Below are 27440 nucleotides of genomic sequence, written 5' to 3' on the forward strand. Positions count from 1 at the left end.
GATAGCAGTGTAAAAAAGTACAAAGCCAGATTGGTGGCTATGGGTTCTAATCAGAAGTTTGGATTTGATTTTCATGAAACCTTCTACCCTGTGATTAAACCAGTTACAATCAGACTGATTCTTACTCTTGCTATCAATCATAAGTGGCCCTTACAACAATTAGGTGTGAATAATGCCTTTCTTAATGGTTTTCAAGAAGAGGAAGTTTATATGACTCAACCTCCAGGTTTTGAGTCATCTGATAAGTCTCTTGTTTGCAAGTTACAAAAAGCTATTTATGGGTTAAAACAAGCTCCTAGAGCTTGGTTTGAGAGACTCAAATCCACTTTACTGCAGTTTGGTTTCACTGACAGCAAGTGTGATCCATCCTTGTACAAGACTTCATCCACAATCATTTACATCTTAGTCTATGTTGATGATATTATCATCACTGGTAATTCATCTTCATTGGTGGAGAAGTTGATTCAGAAACTCAATGCTACATTCTCTCTTGAACAACTGGGTTCTCTGGATTATTTTTTGGGAATTGAGGTGCATTCTTTGTCCAGTGGATCTCTTTTAATGACTCACTTTACGTACATCAGGGATCTATTGACTAGAACAAATATGTTGGAGGCAAAGCCTATTTCATCACCTTTGGTCTCTATTTGCAAGCTGTCAAACCATGGTTCTGATCTGTTGCAAGAGGCTTCCTTTTACAGATCAGTGTTGAAGCACTTCAGTATCTGACTATTACTCATCCAGAATTGAGTTTTGCTGTAAATAAAGTTTGCCAGTTCATGTCCTCATCTCTTGAATCCCACTACACAACAGTAAAAAGAATTCTAAGGTATCTTAAGGGTGCTTTACACTCAGGGCTTGTTCTGTATCCTGTCTTATCTCATCAACCTCTTTCCATTGGAGCCTTTTGTGATTCTGGATGGGCTTTAGACCCAGATGATAGAAGATCTAATTCTGGTGCAGCAGTGTATGTCGGTCCAAATTTGGTATCCTGATGGTCCAGAAAGCAGTTGTTTCTAGATCCAGCACAGAGGCAGAATACACAAGTTTGGCTGCTGCCACAGCTGATATTCTATGGATTCAGACTCTTCTTCAGGAACTTGCAGTTCCTCATTCCACACCCCTTGTGATCTGTGACAATCCAGTTCTGCATGCTAGAGCCAAACACATGGAATTAGATGTGTTTTTTGTTAGGGAAAAAGTTCTGACTAAGCAATTAGTAGTTCAACATATTCCTGGAACAGATCAGTTGGCATATTTACATACTAAGCCCTTGTCTCCTACTTTCTGTTACAACTGAATCTCTGCAGTATAAGTACCGCTCTTGTAAGAGATTATAGTTGGCTTTGTAATATCTTTCTCATCAATATACAAATCCCTTTTCTCTCTTCTACCATTTTTACAATATGCATCTTACTAATGCAATTTTGATTCAATGCTAATGTTACGAAGCACATCAAGCACGTGGTTGAAACAAATTACTACATTTTGGTGACACAGATAAGACAACCTAGGGGAAAATTGTAACGAACGTTTTTCACAATAAATTTTAAGAAGGATAAAACATAAATATAGTTCCTTATGTTCTATTGATATCTCCAATCTATTTATTTATTCATACTGTATAAATCCCGAGGTACGAAACCAAATGCAGCCACATCACTATCTTATTCTTTGTCACATGAGCATAATTGCTCGTGTCAAATTCTCTACAATTTTCCTTTATTTGTACCTAATACATGCTTTCCACTAATTCTGTCTCATTTCCTATTGTAACAGAAAAACGGTTACAACCACAATCAATGTTTGGCGGTTACAGCTCCAACCAAAATTGTCAGTTACGAAGACCATAAGAAGTCTCCACACGTGCCATAGTTCAATACCTGTATGTGTCTCCTCCTTCGATCTCCTCTAAAATATTCCAATTCCGCCCACTGAAACTCCCGTTTTCACCTGCCATTTCCCTTAACAGGTTTTTAAATTTATTCTTTTTTCTTTCTACTCTTGTATATGTCTTTTGTCTATTTGTTTGTTTCTTTTTTGTCTGCCATTTTTACAGAGGAGGAAGAGAAAATGTTGAAGGAGGTGAAAAAAGTGCCATGGAAGGATTGTCTCTTTCAGAAGAACTGGAAGATCTGCAAAATGCCAATCAATCTATTACGGTACAAAAAAATTTAATTGCCATTGCATATAATATTATTTGATATCTAAAATTATAAATCTTATTAGAGGCCAATCCTTGTGTTAACTTCTCATTGACCAATTTTAATTGTGACTCCAAGGTGACACTTCACATTTTCATTTGAGTTGTCTTTCACTCATTTGATTCAAATTCTGAAAAAACTTGCTAGGATATAATATAACATCCTTTTTTTGGCAGGCATAGGATTCTTTTGATTTTGGTTGCATCAGAAACAAGGATTGGTACACATAAGTCAGAAAATTAATAAACAACCGAAAGTCATTACAAAGTTTGAAGAGGAAAATACAACCAGATGTCGACAATGAGGAAGAGATCGCAAATGTTGAAAGCGATGGTGCAAAAACAAAAAGAGTTTGGTCAAACTGAAGAAATGCTAACAATCTGATTAAGGAGATGAAGGAATTGTAGCTGAAACCGATTATCCAAGTCAGTAAGAATAGAGTAGAGGACACTAAAGCAGCAATACGAGTAATTCGTTTTCCTAGAGGCCACAAGCACATGGAATACACTTTAACCTGCAACAGCTGGTAAATAGCGGCATGATTGCAACCAGAAAAAAAAGAAAGATCCTTATCTATTCTACAGATAAGGAAAAGTCTGAGACCAGTCAGCTGGGTTGATTCTGAGCATTGGATAGACTTGAGGAAAAGATGTGCACTCTTCTCCAACATATGCTCATATAAGGAATTTTTTTTTGACAAGACTAAAGGCAGGCATAAAATAAGCTCATATGGTCTCTTGGTTGTATCCTACAATCTTATAACATCAAAATTATGTTTTCTGATATATATAGTCTTTGAACATTTCATATATTTATGTGAATCCTAATATTGTGATTTGTGATTATAAATTCAAACATTTATAGACTATACTATAGTTATTCTTAAAACATTTATTTTCTACTCACAATTAGCATCACTTGACATTTACAACATTGTTGTCTAAACTCCCATTGATAGTTTGAGCCTATAAAGGATAAAGTACAGTGCTTTAGATAATTATTAATTCATAGAAATTACTATAGCTTCCAAAACCTTATCGATCAATTGGAAATATTGAGTTTCAAGTAAATGGAAAAGTAGTATACGAAGAATGTGTGGTTCAATTCAGATTGTTGGTGGAAATCAAATATGAAGTTGGTATAATATTGTCAAATAACAGTTGGACTTGATCATACATAATTTCTGATATTAAACTTGCTTCTTAAGAGTTTTGTCACTCAACTATTTTGACCAATGGTATATTCTATATAGAGGTGGAGCTTTCAAGAGGCTAAGATCTCCTAGGTGGATATGATTTTCTTAACTAATTTTATTACTTGGATTGTTTAAAAAATTGTAGTAAGAATGTCAATGTGCATCTTTTGATGAAAAATCTCAACTAGGTCCACCTATGTATATTAATTTTAATTAGCTTTCTTACCCTTTCTTTAAATTTTAATTCTTTTATTTTTTAAATCAAAGCATGTATATGGTTTGCTTTTTCTTCATGTAAGATAATTGTAATGAAATAAGCTTTGAAGAATTGCAGTGCAAGTCATGACACGTTTAAAAGAATGGTTTGATGAATGCAAACATTTTCTATTTCAAATTTCAGTATTAAATTGTGCTTTGTTATGACTTAAGTTCTCATGAGCTGTGGATTTATCTCATTTTCCTCACTGGAAAAAAATATAAGATTTACGAAGGTGGATGCTAGTTTTGATCAAATGTATTGAAAATCATCTTAAAAAGATTTCCTTCATTGGAGATATTTGTAAAAAATTAACTATGAAGAATTGCAGTTCAAGTCATGGCTTGCTCAAAAGAATGATTTGCTTGAAATACAAACATGTTCTATTCCAAATTTCAGTATATTCTTATGCTCTGTTATAACCTTATGTCCCATGAGCTATGGACTTATCTCATTCTCCTGATTGAAAAAATAAATAAATTATCAAGGTGTTACTTTTGATCTTATTCAGAATAGTCTCAATCATTCACTTGAATACAATCTCAAGTATGAGTTTTCCTCTCAATGGGCACGATATTTTTTTTATAATGGAGTAAGTTACAATTATTGAACATAATAACTTAGGGTAATATTCATTTACTTCTATGATTAAATAGTTGTAATTATAGTATAAAACTTTTGGGCATTGTAGTTTAATCACAAACCTCATATTTTAAAAGTAATTATACCAAGATGATTTGGGTTTTAACTTTTAACATCGTCTTACAAATGGAACTATAAGGTGTGATGACGTTTAATTTTGCTAATTGGACAATGAACTTATAGTTCCATTTGTAACACATGATATGTAACTCACTAAAAGAATGCTATTGACCAACAAAAGGTTGGTCCAGTTGGTGAGGATCATACTTATTTCACAAGAAGGTGGGTTTGAATCTCTATTGATGTGAAGGTCTTGTTGATGGACAATCTGTAACTACCTCTTTAAGCACTCAATGAGTCTTGAGACATGTTGTGACCCTTGTGAGTCCTCGAGACCTAACTCGTCTAAACTTTTAGTTATCGAAAAAAAAATAATGTTATTGCAAAGATCCTCAAAGCAATATAATATTAACCTGATTCATTCTCAACTTCTATTATAGATTCTCAAATGCATACAAAACCCAAATCTGGCAAATGAGCCAAGCATGGAAATAGAAACCGAATCTATGTCTTATGTAATTTTGTATTGAATTGACAATGATAGAAACATGTAAAGAAAAATAAGTATAAAAACTAACAAAAGTCTCATTATGTCTACAAAAGTAAAATTAACAAAAACTAACAACACTGCTTGTGTGAAGGAAGAGGCAAAGTTCAAGCTCCAGTGCCACACGTGTGCAGAGAAAGAGGCAAAGTTCCAGCTCCAGTGCCACATTGTATGAAGTGAAGCGAAGAACATTGAACTCACATTCATGATCACAGATTTCCTGAATCCTCATATCAGTCAAACTACATCCATAGACCTTCTTCTCAGTGGCAAAGACCAAAAGATGACCATTCAAAACAACAAAACCCTTCACTCTTATAATAGGATGATCCTTCACCATTGCTTTCACTCTTATCTTCAAAACCCTTCTCCACAAACTTGTCTCATAGTGTGTCAAAGTCCATATGGTGAACACATGCTTCCTCAGCCTCATTTGGATCAGTGGCTTTGCCCCATTTGAAAATTCCCATGTCACAACTGATGTCATGAGAACCTTTTCTTGCTTCTTTAGGCACTTTCAGCATTCTTGAATTTCCGCCTTCAAAATTGTAGGACATAATGTATGGCCTGAAATAAGGACTTCTTTTGTTCAAGTAAGGAAAACAGTCTGAGATGAAGTGAACAGCTCCCCTGTGATGAACAAGCATGTCAAATCTAAGTTTCCTACTGCCAGTGAAAAATCTTTCTTCCTTTGATTTCCACACCCTTTCATTGGAATGCTAAACTTTGCAATCCAAATTTGAACTAGACCAATCAACCAAGTTGTCATAAAAAAGATACACTATGTAATCATCTTTGCCATCACATTCAAAACCAATCTTGAGATCAGCAGCATCAATACTTATTATACTCTTCTGTTTATACTCATCAGGGATGGGAATAGGCAACAAAGATTGTGTTACTGGGTTGGTAATGAACAGCTTCACCTCATTCTCGCCGGTGGTGCGGCAAAGAATCAAGCCGTTGCTCGAACTCAAGATCTTCGCCGAGTTAGACAAGAATCCGAGAGTGGTTTGAGGCACCCCCCAGATGAGAGCTCCTCCCCAGGTAAAGGGTGCAATTCAACTTGGACATTGTATGACTGAGTGATGTCTGGCTGAATGAAGAAACATGTGTCATCCCTTAGCAATGAGTTCTGTGCTTGCTTCGATGCAAAATATGTTTCTTTTGGGAAGTTTGAGAATGGCTTGCTGGTGGACGTGAATTTGTAGATGGCTTTTGCTGGTAAACGAGAGAATATATATCTCAAACAATTCGTCATGTGACAATGCCATTGTTGTAATGAGAAATATTTGGAAGCAAAAAGAGAAGAACTATGAATGATGAAGGGACAGAAAGGAGAATGATATATATATATAGGTGATATGGACGCGGGGAATTCTTTTTGATAATAATTTTTTATCTTTATTTGTTACATTTTCTGTCTATTATCTCTTTGAACACTTAATGCTAACTATTAATTACCATCTCTATCTGAATTTTTTGAATCTAAACGTATCCTTTTCAATGTATGATAGGATTTCTGTTAGTAATAAATTTTGATTGTATCTATTTAATATATTAATACATCTCTACTTTAATGATAACAAAAAGTTAATATCTATTTGAATCTAAATAATTTCTGCTGTATCTATTTCAATATACTAGGGCAGTTCCTGTGCTACAGACAGAGAAAAAAAATCAGTGACCCGTGCTTTAGTAACAGAGAGAAAAATAATAAAATATTAAAATAAATGATGTGTGAACACGTGGCCGAGTAAAATGGAGGTTTGATTATAAAACTACTAGCTTAGTTGAAATTCATATTTTATAATTTATAGGTTTGATGTTATATTATTCGAATTTTTAATATATTACTAATTATTTAATTTAAATTTTAATAAATGAGTGTTAGTATGTAAATAAATATTTAAATATATTATATATACTTCATAAAATTATTATTATTTAGAGTTTTGTTTTAGGTATGATCCCCTTTACTTTAGGAATGTTTTGTATGCTCATTTTTTAAATTGATTAATTTTTTTTTCTTTGGTTAGTAGGTTTGATATGGAATAATAAAAATTGAGTAAAATTATTATTTTTTTAAAATAGAATTTCATTCCTTGTTAATAATATATACATATATAAGATTATTTTATTTTTAATTCAAACAAATATAATTAACAATTAAATGCAATCAATTGACATTAATATAATATATTCATGTTAATAAAATAATCAATCAAGAGATTGATGTTAATAAATTAATATAATACATTAATTACTAATAAGTTAATTATCAATGAGATATTAATACATAAATTAGTTTCATCAATTTGTATTTTAGGAGTTGATATATATATATATATATATGAAAAATATACATGCATTATGTATAAAATTTGTATACATGTCACGAATTATATGAAAATAAAATATTAAATAACTGTTAGCACATTGCAATATTCAGAAGAACTAATAATCAAGTTATATGAAAAATATAAAATTATTTTTTCAAGAAAATATTAAATGATTAAAAATTACAACAAAAATGTTTGTTAAAATATTTTTTGCAAAAATATCTATGGGTACCCACAAGCCCCAGATATTAAAAATTTCATAGGAATCCGCTTAACGGTACTATGCGGATAAAAAATAAGCACATGACGAGTATTTATCTAACAAAATGAATACCTGCTTGCCTTCGTCGTGGCCGTTGTCCCATCCTTGTAAACAATCTCATGCATTATATATATATGAATATTCATAATTATCTTATATATTTTTTACATATATACTGACATATATAAAATTCTTAAAAAACATATAAAATTTTAAAATAATTGATAAATATATTATAAAATACAGCAAATATAAGAAAATTATAAATTATAAACTTAACACCCGTGCAAAGAACCAGGTATTACGCTTGTTAGAATTGAATAATTCATGTAATCCTTTAATTGCAGGGGTTATTGAGCTCAAACTTTGATTCTAATTGGAGAAAAGCACCAACAAAACCTAAGGAACTCTATCTAAGTTTTGTTCTTTTGAGAAAATGACAGAATGTGCAGAGATGTCTAGTATTCAACTGCTGAGACTGTGTTAGAGCATTAGTACCTTAATGTAATTTTCAATTGAAGCAGGATGGACACATTCCATATATATGAGACTTAGTCTCCATATTGCAAACACAAAATATATAGTAATTTTATAATTGTTTTAAGAATAAATGGTAACTCATGGATGTTGCCAAGTCATAAACCCGAGCATTGCTTAATGCTTACTATTTTGCCAACACATAATTGTACAATGTTGGAATCCATCTGGTTTGAAGTTGTGTATCTTGAGAACCAAGAAAAGAAAAAAGAATACAAGACTGTGGAATTTGAATAGTATGAAAAAAACATTCATTGTGATGAATAAATTAAACTTGGCTATTGAAGTGGAGTTTCACCCCTGGAATTTATTTAACTTTCATAAATATCTGTGATCTAGTAGTCCCATTAAAATGGTAGCAGATCAAAGACCTTGCCCATAAGTCATCATGCAACCTTCAAACTTCTTATGTTCTTGTTTGGATTCAAAATGACTTGCCAGAACTCATTCCATAAAATGAAGCCTATACCACAAAGTTGCTTAAGCTTCTCTTATGGATGCTTGATATTTGTTTCAGAACATCATGAAACCCTTCCACACCGATTAAACCACCACCTCTACTTTAGTATTGTGCAAAAAAAGTTTTGAATGTAAAGTTCATTTTCTTACAGTTCTTTCTCATTCAGTGAGTGCAAATTAGCAGTGTCAAATGGCATTCACTCCTAACATGTTTAATGCGTGCATCCATAAAGGTAAACGTAAAGGTACAGTACTATAATTCAACATGGAGCTAACCATATCCATTAGAGTACGATTTTGCCTTTTAGCCACACCATTCTGTTGTGATATGTCATGCATAGTATACTATGAACATATGCCTCTGCTTTCAAGGAATTTTGCAAATGGACCTGGACATTGTCCACTTTCATTTTATTTTCATAAAATTCACCACCTCTATCAAACTCTACAACTTTTACCTTTCTGTCTGTGACACCCTCTACCCCTCACATATATACTGACAAAGAAATAAAAATCCAAATAATAATTAATAGTATTTTTTTTTACATTTGTAAATACAAGTCTTTCAAAGGGATAAAAGGCTCACATTCACTTTCTTTTACATCATATTCAAACTTGTTTAAATAAATAATAAAGTTATCTCGGTTTAAGCAAGACCGTCTAAGACTTCATACAATTAATATAAAATCCTATACCCCAATGTCACATCCTATCAGAGCGTTGTGTCTCAACGTCCTTCAGCACAAGGTTCCTTAAATCAATTCACCTAGTCGTCTGCTCCCCCGAACACAAAGTTCAAGATCATCACAGGATCCAAACACAAACAACACACGGGGAGTGAGTTATCACATTCCTAATTAATAGAGAAATAAGACAACTAGATATACATATCATATAAACTAAATAAAATTTACTTACACGTAATTCACGTAATTCCACCACTTTGTCATTCAAAGTTCACTTTTCAATCATCAATCACACTTTTCAATCATCAATCACATTACACAAAAATCACATGCTCTAATCAAGACATAATAACACATCAATTTCATAATAAACAATTAGCAAGCGCATGAGACAGTTATGCTAAGACTCAAGCCTATATGCAATGTGGTACCATGTCAGTGAAAAACCACCCTAGAGCGCTTAGGAGTACATAACAAGACACACCACACAATGGGTTTGTCAGGTCACTCTCACTAAGTAAGATCATAGGAAGACCAGTCAGGGTCACGATGTTTTGCGAGAATGCTCCAACCATATGGGATCAACATAGGCTTAAAGGAGCACTCAAACCCGGTGACCCCCAAGGCCTACACTCCGAAGAGTCCGTCAGGGCTTCTCCCTCCTGATTCAGGTCCAACCCCTAAAATTATTTTAGCACCCAGACACTGCTCGTGAATTATACAATACCCACGACCTCACACTCGTGTTTTAAACACATACAACATATTGCGCTACAATTTCACACTGGTTCCTAAATAGGAAACCTACACTTTCTCTTTAACACTGGTTCCTAAATAAGAAACCTACACTTTATCTTTAACGTTGCGCATTTAAACTTTTCTCAAGATAACACTGGTCGGGTTATTGTACAATTCACAACTTACAACACAAATAATGTCACATCAAGAGTTAATCACACACTTATTCACAACCAAAACTCATTCACAATTTCACATCTCATAATGTCACAATCCACCATCACATGTTTTCACGTATCTCACAATCCAACACTTGTTCTACTTTACACTTTTACTCAATCTCAATAACAATATTATAATCTCAAGGCAACATATTATTCCACAATTCATTACATATTTCATTTATAAGCACTGCTCATGAATTATACAATATTCACGACCTCACACTTGTATTTCAAACACGTTTAACACATTGCGCTACAATTTAACACTGGTTACTGAATAGGAAACCTACACTTTCTCTTAAACACTGCGTATCAATGCTTTTCTCAAGATAACACTGGTCGGATTATTGTATAATTCATTGCCCACAATATAATTATTGTCACATCAAGTGTCAAACACACACACTTATCCACAATCAAATATCATGCCCACAATTTAACATCTCATAATATCACATCAACCATCTCATTTTTTTACATGTATCTCGCAGATTGACACATTCAACTTTGTACTACTCAATCTTCACAATAATATTATAATACCATTATAATAACTCATTACACCTTATAACTCATATACACATCACACAATAATAATATTTGCATGATACAAAACATATGTATGTATATGTATATAGTAAATTAAACTATATTGTTTTTAATCAAAGGATTTCTATAATAATTTAATATTACATCAAAAGAAATTACCACTAGGCATTAACCTTACAATTTTCTTTAATTTATTATTCTAATATTATAATAATTATATACACATAACATGTTGATCATCGTCGTAGAAAAATTAGAACAAGATAATAATTTGTATAAAATAAGTCATTGAATAATATTCCTTAAAATATAATTTTCGTTAATAAAAAGAACTTAATTTTTCTAAGGGGTTCACACTCAACACAAGAACACATCAATCTCACAGTCATTTCTCATTGGGACATCAACTGATTCATCAAAAAAATATAATTCACTGTAATAATTATAAGGATAAAATGAAAATTACAAAAACACCCCAAAACTCATTCCAATTGATATCTCTAAGGATCCCTACACATGTTCTTACTAATCCCCAATTGTGAATAACTCATCCCTTACCTCTAAGCGGGCTCACGTGTCTTCCGCCAGCGATAGTAGCATCTCTAGCGGTTCCTTGAGATTCCTCCAGTTTTTTCCTTCGACTGCTCCGATAGAGTTCCCAAACGTCAGAGAGATGGAGAAGGGATTGAAACCTCCACTTGTACTGTCTTCATGCGATTCCTTTTTTTCCCTCCACAAATTTTATCTCGAAAATCCCAACGGTGGAAGGGTGCACAATTGAATTTAGAACAACATATCCAAACTTCATGAAAATCCAACGGTTAACGAAACCGAGATCGTAGTTTTACCGAGACAGTTTTGGGTTTCTGCGAGAAATTAAAATGCTAAAATGCGAAGGGTTTTTCTCTAATCTCAGAAATGATTTTGAAATCCCCAACGGTGAGAATGTTCAAAATTGGGTTGCAAATATTTTACTCAAATTTCACAACGATCCAACGGTGAATGAGTCCGAGATCGTCGTTTTTCTGAGATAGGTTTGGTGGGCTGCAGGAAAAAGAAAGGATTTTGAGAATAGAAGGGGAAAAACGAAAATTAGGCCAAGAAGAGGCACCTGACTTAACATAACTATTTATACCTAGGTTATTCAGCCTATTATTTGCTTTATATTTATTTATTTATTTATTTTATAAAAGCAAACTCTATTTTATTTTCTATCAAACAAATAAATGAAATACCCTTTTTATTTTCTCTCAAATCATTATTTTAATTAATAATTATATCTCCTTATTTATTTATTTATAAAATCTCATCATTTTTCTAAAACTCTATTTATTTATACATAACAATCCTTTTTAATATAGATTACAAAAATTGGGATGTTACACTGCCGAATTGTCTTTCTACCTCATCAATGAACACTTTTAAGATATCCACTGATTGAGATTTTTCATGCAGAAGATACAGATAAAAATAATGTAAAAATTCATCAATAAAGGTGATAAAATACTTTTCACAAACCCAAGATGGAGTGTCAAAGGGTCCACAAATATCAGTGTGTATCAATCTTAGAAGTTCATTATTTCTTGTAGTAGAATTCTTTGATATTTGTTTGGTTTGCTTTCCTTTAATACAATCCATACATATATCCTAGTCACCAAAATCCAATTGAGGCAAAATTTCATTTTTCATTAACCTCATTATCCTTTCTTTGGATATGTGACCTAATATTTGATGCCACAAATAAGTAGAACTATCATCATGCACATTTTACTTACTACCAACATTACATTCAACATTAAATAAGGATTTCATAAACTTTACATCAAGATTGAAACAATACAAACCATCTATTAAAGTACCAGATCCATAATAGTTTATATCCTTAAACAAAGAAAATACATTGTTTCCAATCTTGAAACTAAAACCTAATTCATCGAACTTTGCAACAAAAACTATATTCCTAGCAGATCCATGCACATAGAGACATCCTTCCAAATTTATATGACACCCAATGTCCAAGATTAATTTATATGTCACGATGCCCTCTATTATGTTTCTCATGTAGAGAAACTTTTTAGTTCCTCTTATTGTTTGGATCGAAAGGAATCTCTACATTATATGTGACACATGAGTAGTTTCTCCAGAATCAAGCAACCAAGTATAATTAGGTACCTCAACAAGATTTGATTCGAAATTTGATGATAAAAAAAATATACCTTTCTTTTCAAACTATTTCTTTCTTTTCGGGCAATCCTTCTTGAAGTGGTCACTCTGCCTACGGAAGTAGCACTTCTTTTCTTTATAGACTCTTCCCTCTTTAACTCTTAATTGGGATTTGCCCTTATTCTTTTTATCCAGCTTGCTCTTATTGGTTTTGGCTCCATTATGAGTCATGAGATGAATTGAGTTGTCCTTCATTTTCTTTAATCCCCTTCCCTCCTGAATTAACATGGCTTTAATTTCTTGAAAATTCCATTTATCCTTAAGAGTGTTATAGTTCACTTGAAATTATCCAAATTCACCAGGAAGAGATTTCAAAATAAATTGTACTAGAAAGGATTCACTCACTTCCATCCCCATGGAATTCAACTTTGCTGCCAAATTAGCCATTTCTATCAAATGATCATGAATTAGTTGAGACCAATCAAATTTCTTGTTGGTTAGCTCACTTGACAGGTTCCCTATGATTGACTTGTCAGTAATGTAAAATTGTGAGCAATTCTTGACCAATTTCATGAACTTTGTTGCATTGTCTGTTTTGGGCATAGATGGCTTCACATTTGTAGTCATAGTCATTCTCATCAGGTTCAATGCCAATCTATTAGACAGCTCCCAAGCCTCATAGAGAGACTTGTTAGCATCAGTACTGGTCTCTGTAATGATAGGTCTAAGTCCATTACACCTAGTTGAAACTAGATCACCACTGATTATGATTCAACCCATTGAACTTGATCACTAAGTTGCCCAAAGTAAACATGTTAGTCATAGCTGCATACATTTAAACATACTAAGACATTGATGCTTTGAGTAAATATAATGGATTCAAACTATATAGACTTTAATCATGCATCTAAGTTCACTTTTGGGTGATAAATAAATACATTTCCTTATCAATAATGATGTCAAACAAATGTACTTTAATGAACAATAATCATACTATTCTTGGCATGCATGATATATTTGGACAAACACACACTCAACAAACATGAAAAGAAGTCTTTAATATTATTAACTATAAGCAATGGTTCACCTTTGGATAATCCATATATGCCTTATAATTAATAATTCCATTCAACCCAAACATAAAATTTTATCATATGATTATATTAATAAATCATATAATTTAGAAATATAAAATCATATAAGTTTGACCACTTTGGTGATTAACAAATGTACTGTCTAGGACCCACAACATTTACCTGACATCTTACTTGACACTTAGAGACATGTGTTAACCCTCCATGTAAGCCTTGCTACAAGAGTGTGAATGCTTGACCCTTAGCAACTGAGCTTCACAACAAATAGGTTATCCCTAACCTATTAATATTCAAATGTATTTGAATATCTTATCTATTGCCAGATATTAAATTATCTATAACGCCACACATTATCTACAAGGTACAATTATCTTCTACCTTTAATCTATAAGCAAATGTTTATCTCTAACATTATTTGTAAACTCTCGGCTATTATCTATAAGTCAGAAATTATCTACAAGACTACAACAACATGTACAAACAAGGACTAACAACCATGCTCAAGTAATATAAATATAGGTTCCATCGAAATCCTGTATACGATCCCAACACACACTCAACACACGATAATAAGCCTCTGCCCCTCTCTCTCTCTCTCACTCGAGCTTTACCTAAGCATATACTTGCTTTATTTTTCTAACTCATATTCTTACTTGAGAGTCAAAGTTCTTTGTTTTTCAGGTCCTCCCCTCCGATCAACGGTACCTCTTCAAGCTGACGTGTGAAGTTTGAGACTCCACTTAAAAACTATGTTCACCTTGATGTGTCGCAGTTTTTGGTATGAACAACAAATCTCGATCTCTTGTAATTTCAAATTAATTCCTTTCTGTAGACTAAATTTTCAGAAAATATTATAATTTCATTCTTGAAAAATTTAAACAGTTTTACAAATAATCTTTCAAATGGAACTTCAAATCATCACCGAAGCCATTGGAAGCATATAAACTTGAGGTGCAGTATTCACGCAACATTAGAATTATTTTCAATCAAACATATTCATATCATATAGATATATACGTTTTCACGTGCAGGCCTTCATAACCATTTCGACCAATTAAAGCATTTCCATCTTCTAATAAGAAAGAATGGTAGGGGATTTTTTTTTTTATAAAAAAAATGCGCCTAGCGAATATACATATACATTCCAATGTATTACACGTTCCGCAAGAAAATAAAACAAAAACAAGGTAAAAGAATCTCTAATGGAGAAAATGATATCTGAAACTTGCTCTACTGATTGTTAGAATAATTTTATCATGCATAAAATTACACAAAAGCATCTTAGATAAGATATTTTTCACATCTATTATATTCTTTAATTTCTATAAAAAAGTTTAAAATTCTTACCCAGATACATAATGTTGTTAAAAAAATTAGTTTCTCTCATTCTTGAGATGATATAGAAATTCTTTAAAACATGTCTTTAGCCTTCTCAGTGTTATCTATTTTACTTCTTTTGTTTTTTTTATAGAAAGAAAACACGTCTCAGAATTTGTAAAAGAGTGAGACAGAAAAGTTATCTTCTTCTTTTTTGATTGCTTCTATAACTTTATTTTTCAAATCATTTTATTTCAATGTCAAAATTAATCTTAATAAATTAAGAAGAAAATAACTTATTTTAATAATTTAAAAATAACTCCTAATGACTATTATAATTTCAAGTCTAATAATCATTAGACATCTATTCATTAAAATTATTATATAATTACATGAGTTAATATTAGATTAAATAATCTAACACTCCACCTGCCTTGCAAAGATTAGAGATACAGTAATAAAGTAGGGCCACATGTGTTTCCTCTTTTGGTAGAACCTATGGAAATAAAAGGAAGCTCAATGGTGGAGTCCATGATAGAGGTCATCGCTAACTTCCAACCAACTTGTCTCCAATCTTTAACATTATCGACTTGTGAATCAGCCATTTCATTTCCGGGTGGTCGTTTACCTGCATCACTGTAGACTCTGAATATCTTGGGTCTTAGAAGACTAGAATTCCAGACGCAAAACAAACATGAATTACTAGGATCAGTGTCGATATGGGGTTGTGATTCGCTCACATCATTTCCATTGGTTACCTTTCCGAATCTCAAATGTCTCACAATTGAAAACTGTGAAAATATGGAATTTCTTTTGGTTTCGGTGTCAGAGTCGCCTAAAAATCTGAGTTCTTTGGAGATTCACAACTGCCCCAACTTTGTTTTATTTGTTAGTGAAGGATTGTCTGCGCCCAGTTTAACTTGTTTTATAGTTGAGAATTGTAGCAAGTTGAAGTCGTTGCCTGATCAGATGAGTAGTCTTCTCCCAAAGTTAGAACATCTTGGCATATACGAGTGCCCGGATATTGAGTCATTTCCAGAAGACCATGTAATGGCATCAAGGAGGGAATGCTGCCTTTTTCCCTTTCATCTGAGTCTATTTGGGTTTTCAAGTATGGTGACATTGGACTGCAAGTGTCTTCTCCATTTCACATCCCTCCAAAAATTAGAAATTCCTAGTTGTCAAAAGCTGCCTGATTCTCTAATAAAACTAAGCATATTGTCATGTCCTTTGCTGCAAAAACGCATACTGCACCGTCATATTTGGCCTATAATTTCCCATATCAGTGGCATTTATGTTGACGGAAAATGAGTTTAGTAACCAAGGATGATCACCAGGTAAATCTCCATCTATGACTTACTTCATCATCATCGATCTAAGTGTATCAAAAGGATATAATTCATTTTCACATCTTTCTCCTTTTCTGCTTAACTTGTTATTACATTCAACAATTCTTGGATTAGTTGTGGTTGATAAATTAGCTTGCTGAAATATACAAATTAATTTTTTTTTTTTTTTTTTTACATTTTCCATTCCCATTAAGTATCAAACTAATTAAAAAAGAAATGTATCTGCTTATAATCAGCCGTACGCCATTACTTCATGGAAAACACATTAGCAAAGCTTTCTAATCAGGTCTTAGCCTTGAGTATGTAAGGAAAGTCCCAACTACTAACATTTAGTAATGTACAATAGTATAATATTCGTAAGGGTTAAATATGTTGTTTTACTCCTGTAAATAGAGTAGTATTTGCTTTTTATCATTCAATAATAAATCCTTCTATTGGTCCCTCACTTATGAAACTGTGGCATATATGGTCCCTATTTTCATAAAAGAGAGAACCAAAGGAAATGATATTTTATGAAGAACAATGGCCTTAAATGAGGGACCAGGAAGAAACATTTTATTTTTCAGATACTAAAATGGAACATTGTCTTGTTTGGAGGGACTAAAAACCTATTTAACCCTATTCATAATAATACCACATAAAGTTTCCTTTGGTTTATTTATTTGTGAAAGAACTAAAAATGAAAACAGTTATGAAATTAAAGCCAGATAATGTAAGCAGTTGAGATACACAAACTTCTGACTCACATTTTGCTGATATCTTGTGTATGATTTACTGAATCAGATTGATTCTAAAATGAAAATTGATGTCGTATATATATTATTGAGTCTGTAGAGAAGAAGCACATTATCAAAGGGAACATATGTGATTGCCTAAATCAAATTGAGCAACGTATGTTGCTTAAGCTCCGCTAGCTATGAAAAAAAATAACATACATGCAGGTTTTGCTTTTTTCATTAAACAATATTGATTTGCACTTGACACAATTGCTCTCATGCTCTGAATGGGAAAGAACCGCAAGAAAGGGAGTCATACATTCAATGCTTTTGATGCACAAGATCAGAGTGGAGTGATGTGCTTTAATCAGTGTGAAAGGGTTCCATAATGTCCTCAGAGACAAATATGAAACTTCCAGAAGAGAAGCTTGAGCACCTTTGCAGTCATAAGCTTCACAATACGGAGTGAGTTCTGGCAAGTCATTTTGAATCCAAACTTTGAACTCAGGTAGTTTGAAGGATGCATGTAGCTGATTGGTAAGGTCTTCGATCTTGACAATTTTAATGGGAAGTAATAAAAAATATTTATGGAAGTGAAATAAATTTAAGGGGTGAAACTTCACTGCGATATAGCCCATGTTTAATTTATTCATGACCACGATTTTTTTTTTATCATATTATTCAAATGCCAAAATCATCTTTTATTTCTCTTTTTTCCTTCTCAGGAAACACAACTTCTGACTAGCTGGACATTCCAACATAATACAATTTTATGGTAGCAAAACAGTAAGGAATAAGCAATGTTTTGATTTATTACTACTTATTCTTAAAACAGCTATAAAATTTTCTATATATTTTGTTTGTGTTTGCAGGATGGAGACTGAATCTCATATATGTGGAACCTGTCCATCTCTGCACTCTGTTTCACAAATTTTATTGTAAAAAATTTCTCTTGCCTAAATTAGAATGTCTATATCCTAATCTTTTTTAAAATTTTGAGCTTATCCTGCGAAGAGGGATTTGTTTGTAAGTTGTCAAGTGAGAAACTGATGTCAAATTTCCACCAGAGAAGCTTGGGCACCTTTGAAGTTTTGGCTTCATTGTATGGAGTCAGTTCTGGCAAATCATTTTGAGTCTACACAAGAGCCCGGGAGATTACAAGGATTCATTAGACTGATGGTTGCTTTATCAGATCTAAATGGCAGTCAAGTACATTCTTGGGATGAAACTCCCATCACAACAAAACTGAGAGTTTCAGTTTCCCCAAGATGGAATGATATGTTCTCTAGAATTCGAGGACTAGAGAGAGCTTCCTGCTGCTAAATTAAGATAGAAAACTGATTTTATTGGTCTGCCTCCCTTCATTACATTAGGTCCTAATTTATAATAGCTAGTAATGATTCTGCACTAACAGGCAAGTAACAGAATTGCCAATACAAGGAACATTGTCTAACAGAAAAAACAATGCCAAAACAAACAAGTGGCAGAATGCATGTTTCCTACCCCTCTAAGCAACATTTCCACTAACTGATTTGTTAAACAAAATCTTGTAAATATTTGGGTGGCACGATCTTCCTCTTGGGTCTCTCTGCTGGTTTTGCATTCCCTATCATGGAAGCTTGAGGAATATACGGCAGATGTGACATTTTCCTCTGCTTCTCATTCAGACACTCAAGTATCTAAACCTAGCATTTTCATAATACACCTTTTGGTCGGATGCATAAGAGACCAGCTAAGAACCCCTGACTACTAAATCTATTACAATTCTTATTCAAGAATTCTTTATGTTAAACTCCTTTTTTTAATATTATTTATAGTACCATTTTAAAAAAAAAAGATTCTGTTTTTTTTTTCAAATAAAATTCAAATTAAATTCCACTATTAGAGTAAAAAATAACAAAAATTCTTATTTCCTATCTGATATCATGACACCCACAAAAAGTTAAAATATGCTATTCTACTATATACTCTAAGGTTACACTGGCACATAAAATCACACTGGTCAGCACTTTCTTCTGGCCATGTGGAAGATTTAGGTGGGGTCTTTCATTCATGCTCTTAAAATCCATTGGTCAGGAATGTCAAAACTAAGAAGAGATGAAGTTTTCATGTTTTAATTTGGCGTTGTACTTAACATGGTTAATTTCCGTCATTACCCTTACTGTTTAATAGTGTGGAGAAAGGTATCTTTATCATTCTTTTCAATTTTGCCATATCATTCAAAAGTTTATAAAGACCAATTTGATATTTGCTGTCATATGTCAAGCAAACTTGTAATATCCATTATCCAGCAAAGGATACTAATTTCATTGATTAGGAAGATTTTATTCTTGGGAGGTCACCGACAAACGTAAAATGCATTATTGCTTTAGAAATTAGTTTAATAATAAATTATCTCGCTTCACTTTCTGAATTGGGGAAATTGAATAGTTAATTGTTGAAGGAGAAAAAAAAGGCACGAGAGTCTGAAATATCGTGTCTAAATTACACAACAAAGTCCATTTTGTACAGGTTGATTGCTATAAATACAAATAATTATAGATGATATGCCTATAAATCAGATTCTAATAAATATTATTCTAATAAGACGTGCCTATAATTGCAAATAACCAATAAATTATCTCGCGTTGAACATTGGTGTCAAGAGTTGAGCAAACAGTACATTGTTATGGAATTCACTCCCTGTACACATTAGGGGCTCCAGAGCATAGTAACTTATAGTTTCCTGCACCACAATATTCAGCAAAAAGGTATAGATTCAAATGTGTAGTTCCAGAGAAATAACAAGCACTAGTTAAAGGCAAGGCAACATTTTTCAATTGTGTGTCAGCATACCTGAGTGACAGGTCCGATAGGAGATGTAACCAGGGTAGGTTGGGATCATCCTTGTCAATTTGAACAAAGCCCTGGGAGCAATCATTTCATGCATTGACATGAGCAACTTATGAAAATATGTAAACAACCATAGCAAATGCAGTAATTCAAAGTTTCTCTTTCGAATTAAGGACAGTCAATTGGCTGTATTCCCCACATAAGGAGTATAGGAAGTGACACACCCAAATTTTTCTTAAAGTCAAAGAAACAGAACACAAAAGTTTGTAAAAAACATGAAGACTTGAAGCTTACGCTCCATTGCCACACACAACTTTAAACAAACAAAGCCCTCATTGCAGTATCAGCTCAAAATTTAAAAGAGATTAGGATACGGACATTCTAATTCAGGATCTAGCTTCATTCTGAAGCTTGTAAGCTAAACAAACATACAACTGATAGGATATGTATTCACATGCTATCTCCCTTTCAAATTAATAAAACACAAAACTCTGAGCAAAATACAAAGGAAATTAAGAAACAATAATGAGTAAGAACAAAGCCAATTTCCCAATTCAGCATAAAGAATGATAAGCTTGAAGGATTCGAAGAATGAAATTAGGACTCCCCTTCTCAAACAGCACAATCCTTTATTTTCTAATCATTGTCTATTGTGGCTATACACGTTCCACATAGGTTACAAAATTAATGTAAGGAATGGGAGGAACAATAAAACATAAGATTAAGAAAAAAACATTGCCAGATTTTTAAAAAAATTTCATGTTTAAGTTATATTTTGGCAATTCTTCTATTCATACTAGACAGGAATTGTAATTAGACACATACATTTTGTTATTTCAAATCAAAGGTGCGATTGATAAGTTCGTTCATGAATCTCTGGTATTAATAGGAAGATCCAAATCCTTATCAATTTTATATGAATCCTCATAGAAAAAGTAGCTTTATGTTGGTGAATTTAATAGTTATTACCTATCCCAATTGGCCAAGTATGCCTTAAGGCTTGTAAGCTCAGGGAGTTGACCGTGTTATATGCTCCAGGAAATACCATGGATCAATCTTATCCTATTGAGTTTTTCATTGTTCTCGTCTCCTCTCATCCAAAGGACTCTGTCATCTTCAGACCTTGTCCTCGCTTAATCCTTATTTTTCCTTGGAAGATCAGCTTTACACACATAAACAGATGAGCTATCAATGTTTTGCTTAAAGGTTTTTCTGATAATAATAATTTCCACAATATATTATATGCTTAACTATGCATACTAATGCAATTTTTCTTGAAAGGTCATGTTACAAAGCATCTCTAGCAAGTGATTGAAATGTTGTGAACTACATCTTGGTGGATAATGGCAAGAGAAGTTTTTGACAATAAATTTTGTGAAAAAGACAATGAGTAGAGATGTCTTGTTTTATTGCAGCAATCTGAAAGTATTCAACTATGAAAAAACTGTGTTAAAGCATCAATACATTAACTATTTCTCAATTGAAGCAGGACGGAGACATTCCATATATGAGATTCTGGCCCCATCCTGCAAACACAAACAAAATATAAAGAACATTTTATAAATGTTTTAAGAATAAGTGGTAAATTATGGATATTTGCCAGGTCATATATGAGAAAATTGCTTAATGCTTATTATTTTGTAAAATTAATGTCGAAATGCCCAGCTGATTAGAAGTTGTGTATCCTGAGAAAGAAAGAAAGAAATACGAAGGTTATGGAATTTCAATACTATGGGGAAAAAAAATTCATGGTCATGAATAAATTAAACATGGGCTATTGTAGTGGAGTTTCACCATGAAATGTATTTGACTTCCATAAATATATGCTATTTGGTAGTCCAATTAAAATGCTAAAGATCAAAGACCTTACCCATTAGCCATCACGCATCCTTCAAACTTCCTGGGTTCTTGTTTGGAATCAAAACGACTTGGGGACACTCTCCATATAATGAATATTGTACCACATAAGTGACGACTTGCCCACAAGAGCAGTATATTACAATTTCCTACAACACAAAACACAATATTAATGGAAAAGGCAAAACCTCATATATGTTGTTGTAGCGGAGAATTTGAATTGGCTAGCAGTTAAATGGTATGCAGTATTTTTCAATTATTTTCAGTATATAACTGGGAAGCTTGAGACCATTCTATGTAGCTGGCCTGGTACACCTTCTTATCCTTCACATTGTACCCAATGAAAAGCCTTCCAATTAAAAAAACACCTATTGAGAAAGTTTCAATGTCACATCGATTAAATCAAAAAACAAAAATAAGTTTTCCAGGCTCATGAATTTCACCCCGACCTCAATCAACTGAATAATATATTAACCAAAGTACAACCAATTACACTTTCAACATTGACAGACAATGCAATATGAAGAAACAACCACCAGTGAGCGGCGCTGATATATTGAGAAAGTTAAGATACAATGACATTGATGAGCAACATTTTTTCAGTGAAACGTTACATTGAAGGATTTATCAATGTTGCATACATAATACCTGTAGTTATTTCTTTGAATCTAAAGGACCATAAGTAACATTCTTCACTCAATTCAATTTAGATGATCCCATATCTTGCCTATGATAATGTGCTGCTTCCCTGTAGTTCAGTAACATATATACTACATTAATTTTTATTTCGAAATCAATTGGATTAAGTAAATCGTCGACAAGAGACATCAGCAAAATGTGAGCCTAAAGTTTCAATATCTCAATTACTTACATAATCTACCATTAATTTCATAGTTATTTTCCGGTTTAGTTCTTCAGCAAATCAAAAAATGAAAGGGAACTTCAGGTGCTATATTATGAATATTATGCTATTATTGGATTGATTGGAAAATGGAATATTTCTTATTTCTTCTTGGTTTACAACTTCATACAAGAAAGTATAGAACCCAGATTTGATTAAAAGTACATGAATGTTCACTGTAAAGAAAGTATAAACAAATGAATTTGCTTTAGTTTACACTTCTGATTCCAGTCAAGTATCATGCTGAGCAACTGATCTAAAATTCTTGAATGCAATAAGCCAATAACTAAGTTAAATGTAAACGGAGAAAGACATGAAATGAAACTTATCCTTGACTGAACCTTGGTTAGACTTAGATGATGAAGTAGGTTAAAGCAGGAGAATTACCTGGTGTCTGGTGATCATGCTCGGTCACTAACTCCTACTGCCAACAACAATGCCATGAATATGGGAAATTTTAGGCCAAATTTCTTTGTGCTTCTTGTGGCATCGTTCTTGCAGTATAGGGCATTCATGTATGCTTAATTTTATTAGAGAGGCAGGAAGCCTTTCTCCTGCCATGTTCTCCAGCTTTTGACAACTATTAATTTCTAATTCTTGAAGGGATGTGAGATGGATAAGCCCCTCGCAGTCCAATGTTTCCAGACTCGAAAAGTCAAATAGATGCAGAGATGTAAGAGAGGGAGGCAGCAAACCCTCCTTTGGGAAGGACTTGATTCCATAACATGGACCCTGGACGTAGAGAGAGGTAAGCATGCGCATGGATGGCCATGCAATGCCTCTCAGTAGTTTCTTACAATTGTCAATCCATACTAATCTCAAGTTAGGTGGCATACCCCCTTCAGGAAACGACTCAATTTCCGAGCAGTCGTTTATGTGAAGATATTGTAACTTTGGGAGAAGAGTACTCATCTGCTCAGGCAATGAATTCAACTTGTCGCAATTGTCAACTGTGACACGAATCAAATTGGGAGCAGGCAATCCTTCTCTTGGGAATGAAACAAAGTTGGGACAGTCACGAATCTCAAAAGAACTCAGATTGTTAGATGACTCTGACAGAGAAACCAAGAGAGATTCCATATTTTCACACTTCACAAGTACCAAACGTTTGAGATTTGGAAAGATAATCAATGGAAGAGATATCAGTGAATCACAACTGTCATGTATTTCAAGTGATTCTAGCAATTCATGTTTGTGTTGCGTCGGGAATTCCAACTTCTTAAGACCCCAAATATTTAGACTCTTCAGCGATGCAGGTAAACCACCACCTGAAAATGATATGGCTGATGAACAATCTGACAATGTTAAAGATTGTAGACAACTTGGTTTAATATTAGAGATGGCCTCGATCATGGACGTCACCATTGGGCTTCCTTCTACCTCTAAAGATTCCACCAAAATAGGAAACTCATGCAGCCTTACTTTCTTGCTTCCACGTATCTTTAATCTTCGGAGAGCGGGAGCCCTTGGAAGAGAAGAGACAAGCAGCTTGCAATCTTTAATCGTCAGCGATTCCAGAGCAGGAAGGTGATTTGGCAAACCTCCCCTTAGATTGGGGCAACGATCTATTTCAAGGTCCTTAAGTAGAGGAAAAGCATCCAAATCAAAGGAAATCCACGCCTCCCAACAAGGCATGTTATGAATGGTTAGAGATTCAAGGGAGGAAAAAGGTTTCACAAAAGAACAATCTTCTGTTTTGTATAAACTTGCACCAATAATCTTCACCGAATTCAAACATGAAATATAGAGGTCCTTGAGAGATGGCAGTTGCCCAAGTGAAGGAAGCATGCGACAGTTGTTACAGTTACATAATCTTAGATGTGTCATATTGTAGTAGGAAAAATTTCCCACCCAATCTGGAAATCTGGTTCCTTTGTAACCACTTATTGATAGGGAAACCAGGTCTTGGTGAGGTTGTAACTTGCAGAGTACATCTACTTCAATTTGGAAGTCAAGACTATTGTTGTGACGTTTAGACCATTCCAAGGATAAACTGTTAATGTGCTTTTTATCCATTATCCTAGCCTTTAATGCTTCATCACTTTTGGTAACATTTTCCAAGTTGATAATAGAAAGTGGACCGTGAAGATTTAAAAGTCCTCCCAATTCTCTTATCCCATTCTCTTGATGCTGGCCTACAATAAAGGAATCTAAATGCTGTAAATTGTTTAATTTTCCCATTCCTCTAGGCATCTCTTTTATAGAAGTACAATGAATACTAAGATGACGCAAGTTTACAAGATTTTGCATGCCACTAGGCAACATAGTCAACTTTCTGCAATTAGACAACTTCAAAGTTTGTAGATTGTACAAACTACACACTGACTCTGGCAGTGTTTCTACACATGTGTAAGAGAGATTTAGATAACGCAAATGGATCAATTTACCTATTGCACCAGGCAAAGCATTTAAACTTTGGAAGCCACAAAATGATAAAACTCTCAGGTACTTGAGCTTTGACATTATGATACATGGCGCATTTTCATTGTCAAATGGAGCATCTTTAAAATTGATTGGCAAGAAAGTTCTCAAAAATTTTACTTTGTCCAAGACTATATCATCAAATTTGGTAAATGACAAATGACGAGTGTAGGCACGAATATTGATTACTTTCTGAAGTTCTTCTGATCTGAAATAGAATTCTCCACCAAGGAATGTTGCCAGATTATGCATGTATTGGTGCATCACAAAACATTTGTGTTGAGGCCAACTTGTTGAAGGTTGAAAAAATGATCTCGAAACCAAATCATCAAAATAGTCGTCACCAGTTTCTTCTAAAGTCTTTCCATTTCTTTGGGGATTTAAAAGGCCCTCAGCCATCCACAACAAGATTAATTCCTCTTTCCAAAATTCATAATCTATAGGATACAATGAACAATAAACAAAGCACCGCTTTAACTGTGGAGATAGATAATGATAACTAATTCCCAATGCTGGAATCAAACTATCAGGAATGTCCCAGAGTTCACTAAATAATATATTATACCATTCCTCTATGTGATGTTTGCTTCTCAATATACGTCCAAGTGATTGCGCAGCCAAAGGCAATCCATTACACTTTTTTACAATCTCCCTGCCAATTGTTACTAGTGCTGTTGTGCGCTCATTGGATTCTATGGAAAGCCATGCATGTTCCGCAAACACAAACCAACAATCTTCATCTGACAATACGTCTAGATGATAAACTTTAACAGTGTCGATTATAGTTGCTATATTCTCATTGCGTGCTGTTACAAGAATTTTACTTCCCCTAGCCCCATGTTGATATGTATGAAGACTCCAACTAAGATAATCCTCTGTCCAGACATCGTCCAAAACAATTAAGAATCTTTTACCTGCCAGCTTTTCCATCAAACCAAGTCGAAGTAAATTTAGATCATTTATTTCACAAGGCTTTCCAGTAATATTCTCCATCACAGTTTTTGTGATCTTAAAAATATCAAATTCTTTAGAACCATAAACCCATGCTCTACAATCAAACCAATTGTACAAGTTGTCATCATTGTACACTGATTGGGCCAAAGTAGTTTTTCCAATTCCACCCACGCCCACAATAAGGATCACAGCCACTTCTTTACCATCACTAGTATCCTCCAACAACAACTTTATTATGGCCTCCTTGTCTTTATCCCTACCGTATATATGACATGCATTTAGAGATGTTGTTGGTAGAGCTTTCTCATCTTGCCAATACACGTTCATCTCCATTTCAACCTCTTTCAGACCAAGATCCTCCTTGAGTTCTAAAAGATACTCTAATCTGTCAACTATGTCTTCTAACTTACTAGCCATCTTCTTATTATTCAAAAAGTGGGAAAACCAGTTGCTTACCTGCTTTTGAGTGACAGCTTTGGTAGAAAGTTCATCAAGCAAATCATCGACTTCATAGACAGCATTTTTGATATCATTGAGCCAGTTATTGACCCTGCGGTCATGAGCGATCTGTTTCTTCTCAGCATCATCAAGCACAGCACCAACCTTTATGAGAGTGGTCTTCAACTTTTGAAGCAACTTCTTCTCTCCACGGATCAAATTGACGACCTCAGTTGAAGCTAGCTTGTCCAAAACAATTTGAAGGAATGCATAGAGGGATGCACCACCTACCAATTCAACATCCATGATTTCAAGAACAACTTATGATCAGAGTAGAAAGGCAACGGCAAGGAATCGGTTGCAATAAACTAAAAGGATGAGATTTGACTTCACTCAACTCTTCCTTTTCGGTCGATCTGATCACCAACTACAGTGGTGGTAGGTGCTCATTTATAATTAGATTTATTTTTTAAATATCTTTTCCCTTTATCTTTTTCTTTCTTTTATTTTTTCTACGATTTAATTCTTTTATTTTATTTTCCTCGAAATGCTTCCTTCACATTGACGTTGTTATTGACTTTTTTAACTACTGAGGCTAATCTTTTTGAATAATTATTACTAAAATGGACTAAATTTTGAAATTCTATTAATTTACAACATTATATCAATTACGTATTTTACTATGAAAATTGTAAAT

The 27440-nt window shown here is 33.5% G+C and overlaps 1 protein-coding gene and 1 long non-coding RNA gene across 7 annotated transcripts; one reads left to right on the top strand and one right to left on the bottom strand.

The window, feature by feature from the left end:
* Positions 1-15788: 15788 nt before the first annotated feature.
* On the top strand, positions 15789-19113 carry LOC114406267. The gene is made up of 4 exons (XR_003665395.1): positions 15789-16612; positions 17637-17877; positions 18066-18126; positions 18213-19113. It is a non-coding gene; the product is annotated as an uncharacterized LOC114406267 (long non-coding RNA).
* A 606-nt stretch (positions 19114-19719) lies between these two features.
* On the bottom strand, positions 19720-27180 carry LOC114406268 (putative disease resistance protein At3g14460). 6 transcript variants are annotated; one of them, XM_028368929.1, is made up of 7 exons: positions 23328-27180; positions 22678-22780; positions 22043-22178; positions 21637-21698; positions 21142-21334; positions 20176-20246; positions 19720-20065 (listed from the first exon to the last, which is right to left on the bottom strand). In XM_028368929.1, the coding sequence occupies exon 1, from the start codon at positions 27047-27049 to the stop codon at positions 23345-23347; it is 3705 nt and encodes a 1234-aa protein (XP_028224730.1). In that variant the 5' UTR covers positions 27050-27180; the 3' UTR covers positions 19720-20065; positions 20176-20246; positions 21142-21334; positions 21637-21698; positions 22043-22178; positions 22678-22780; positions 23328-23344. The 6 variants fall into 6 exon arrangements, with proteins under 6 accessions (XP_028224730.1, XP_028224726.1, XP_028224731.1 ...); XM_028368925.1 differs by having other exon boundaries at positions 22678-22777; positions 23318-27180; XM_028368930.1 differs by lacking the exon at positions 22678-22780 and having other exon boundaries at positions 22043-22180; positions 23327-27180.
* Between the last annotated feature and the right edge of the window lie 260 nt (positions 27181-27440).

Source organism: Glycine soja, chromosome 3 (assembly GCF_004193775.1).
Source record: "Glycine soja cultivar W05 chromosome 3, ASM419377v2, whole genome shotgun sequence".
Lineage (NCBI taxonomy): Eukaryota > Viridiplantae > Streptophyta > Magnoliopsida > Fabales > Fabaceae > Glycine > Glycine soja.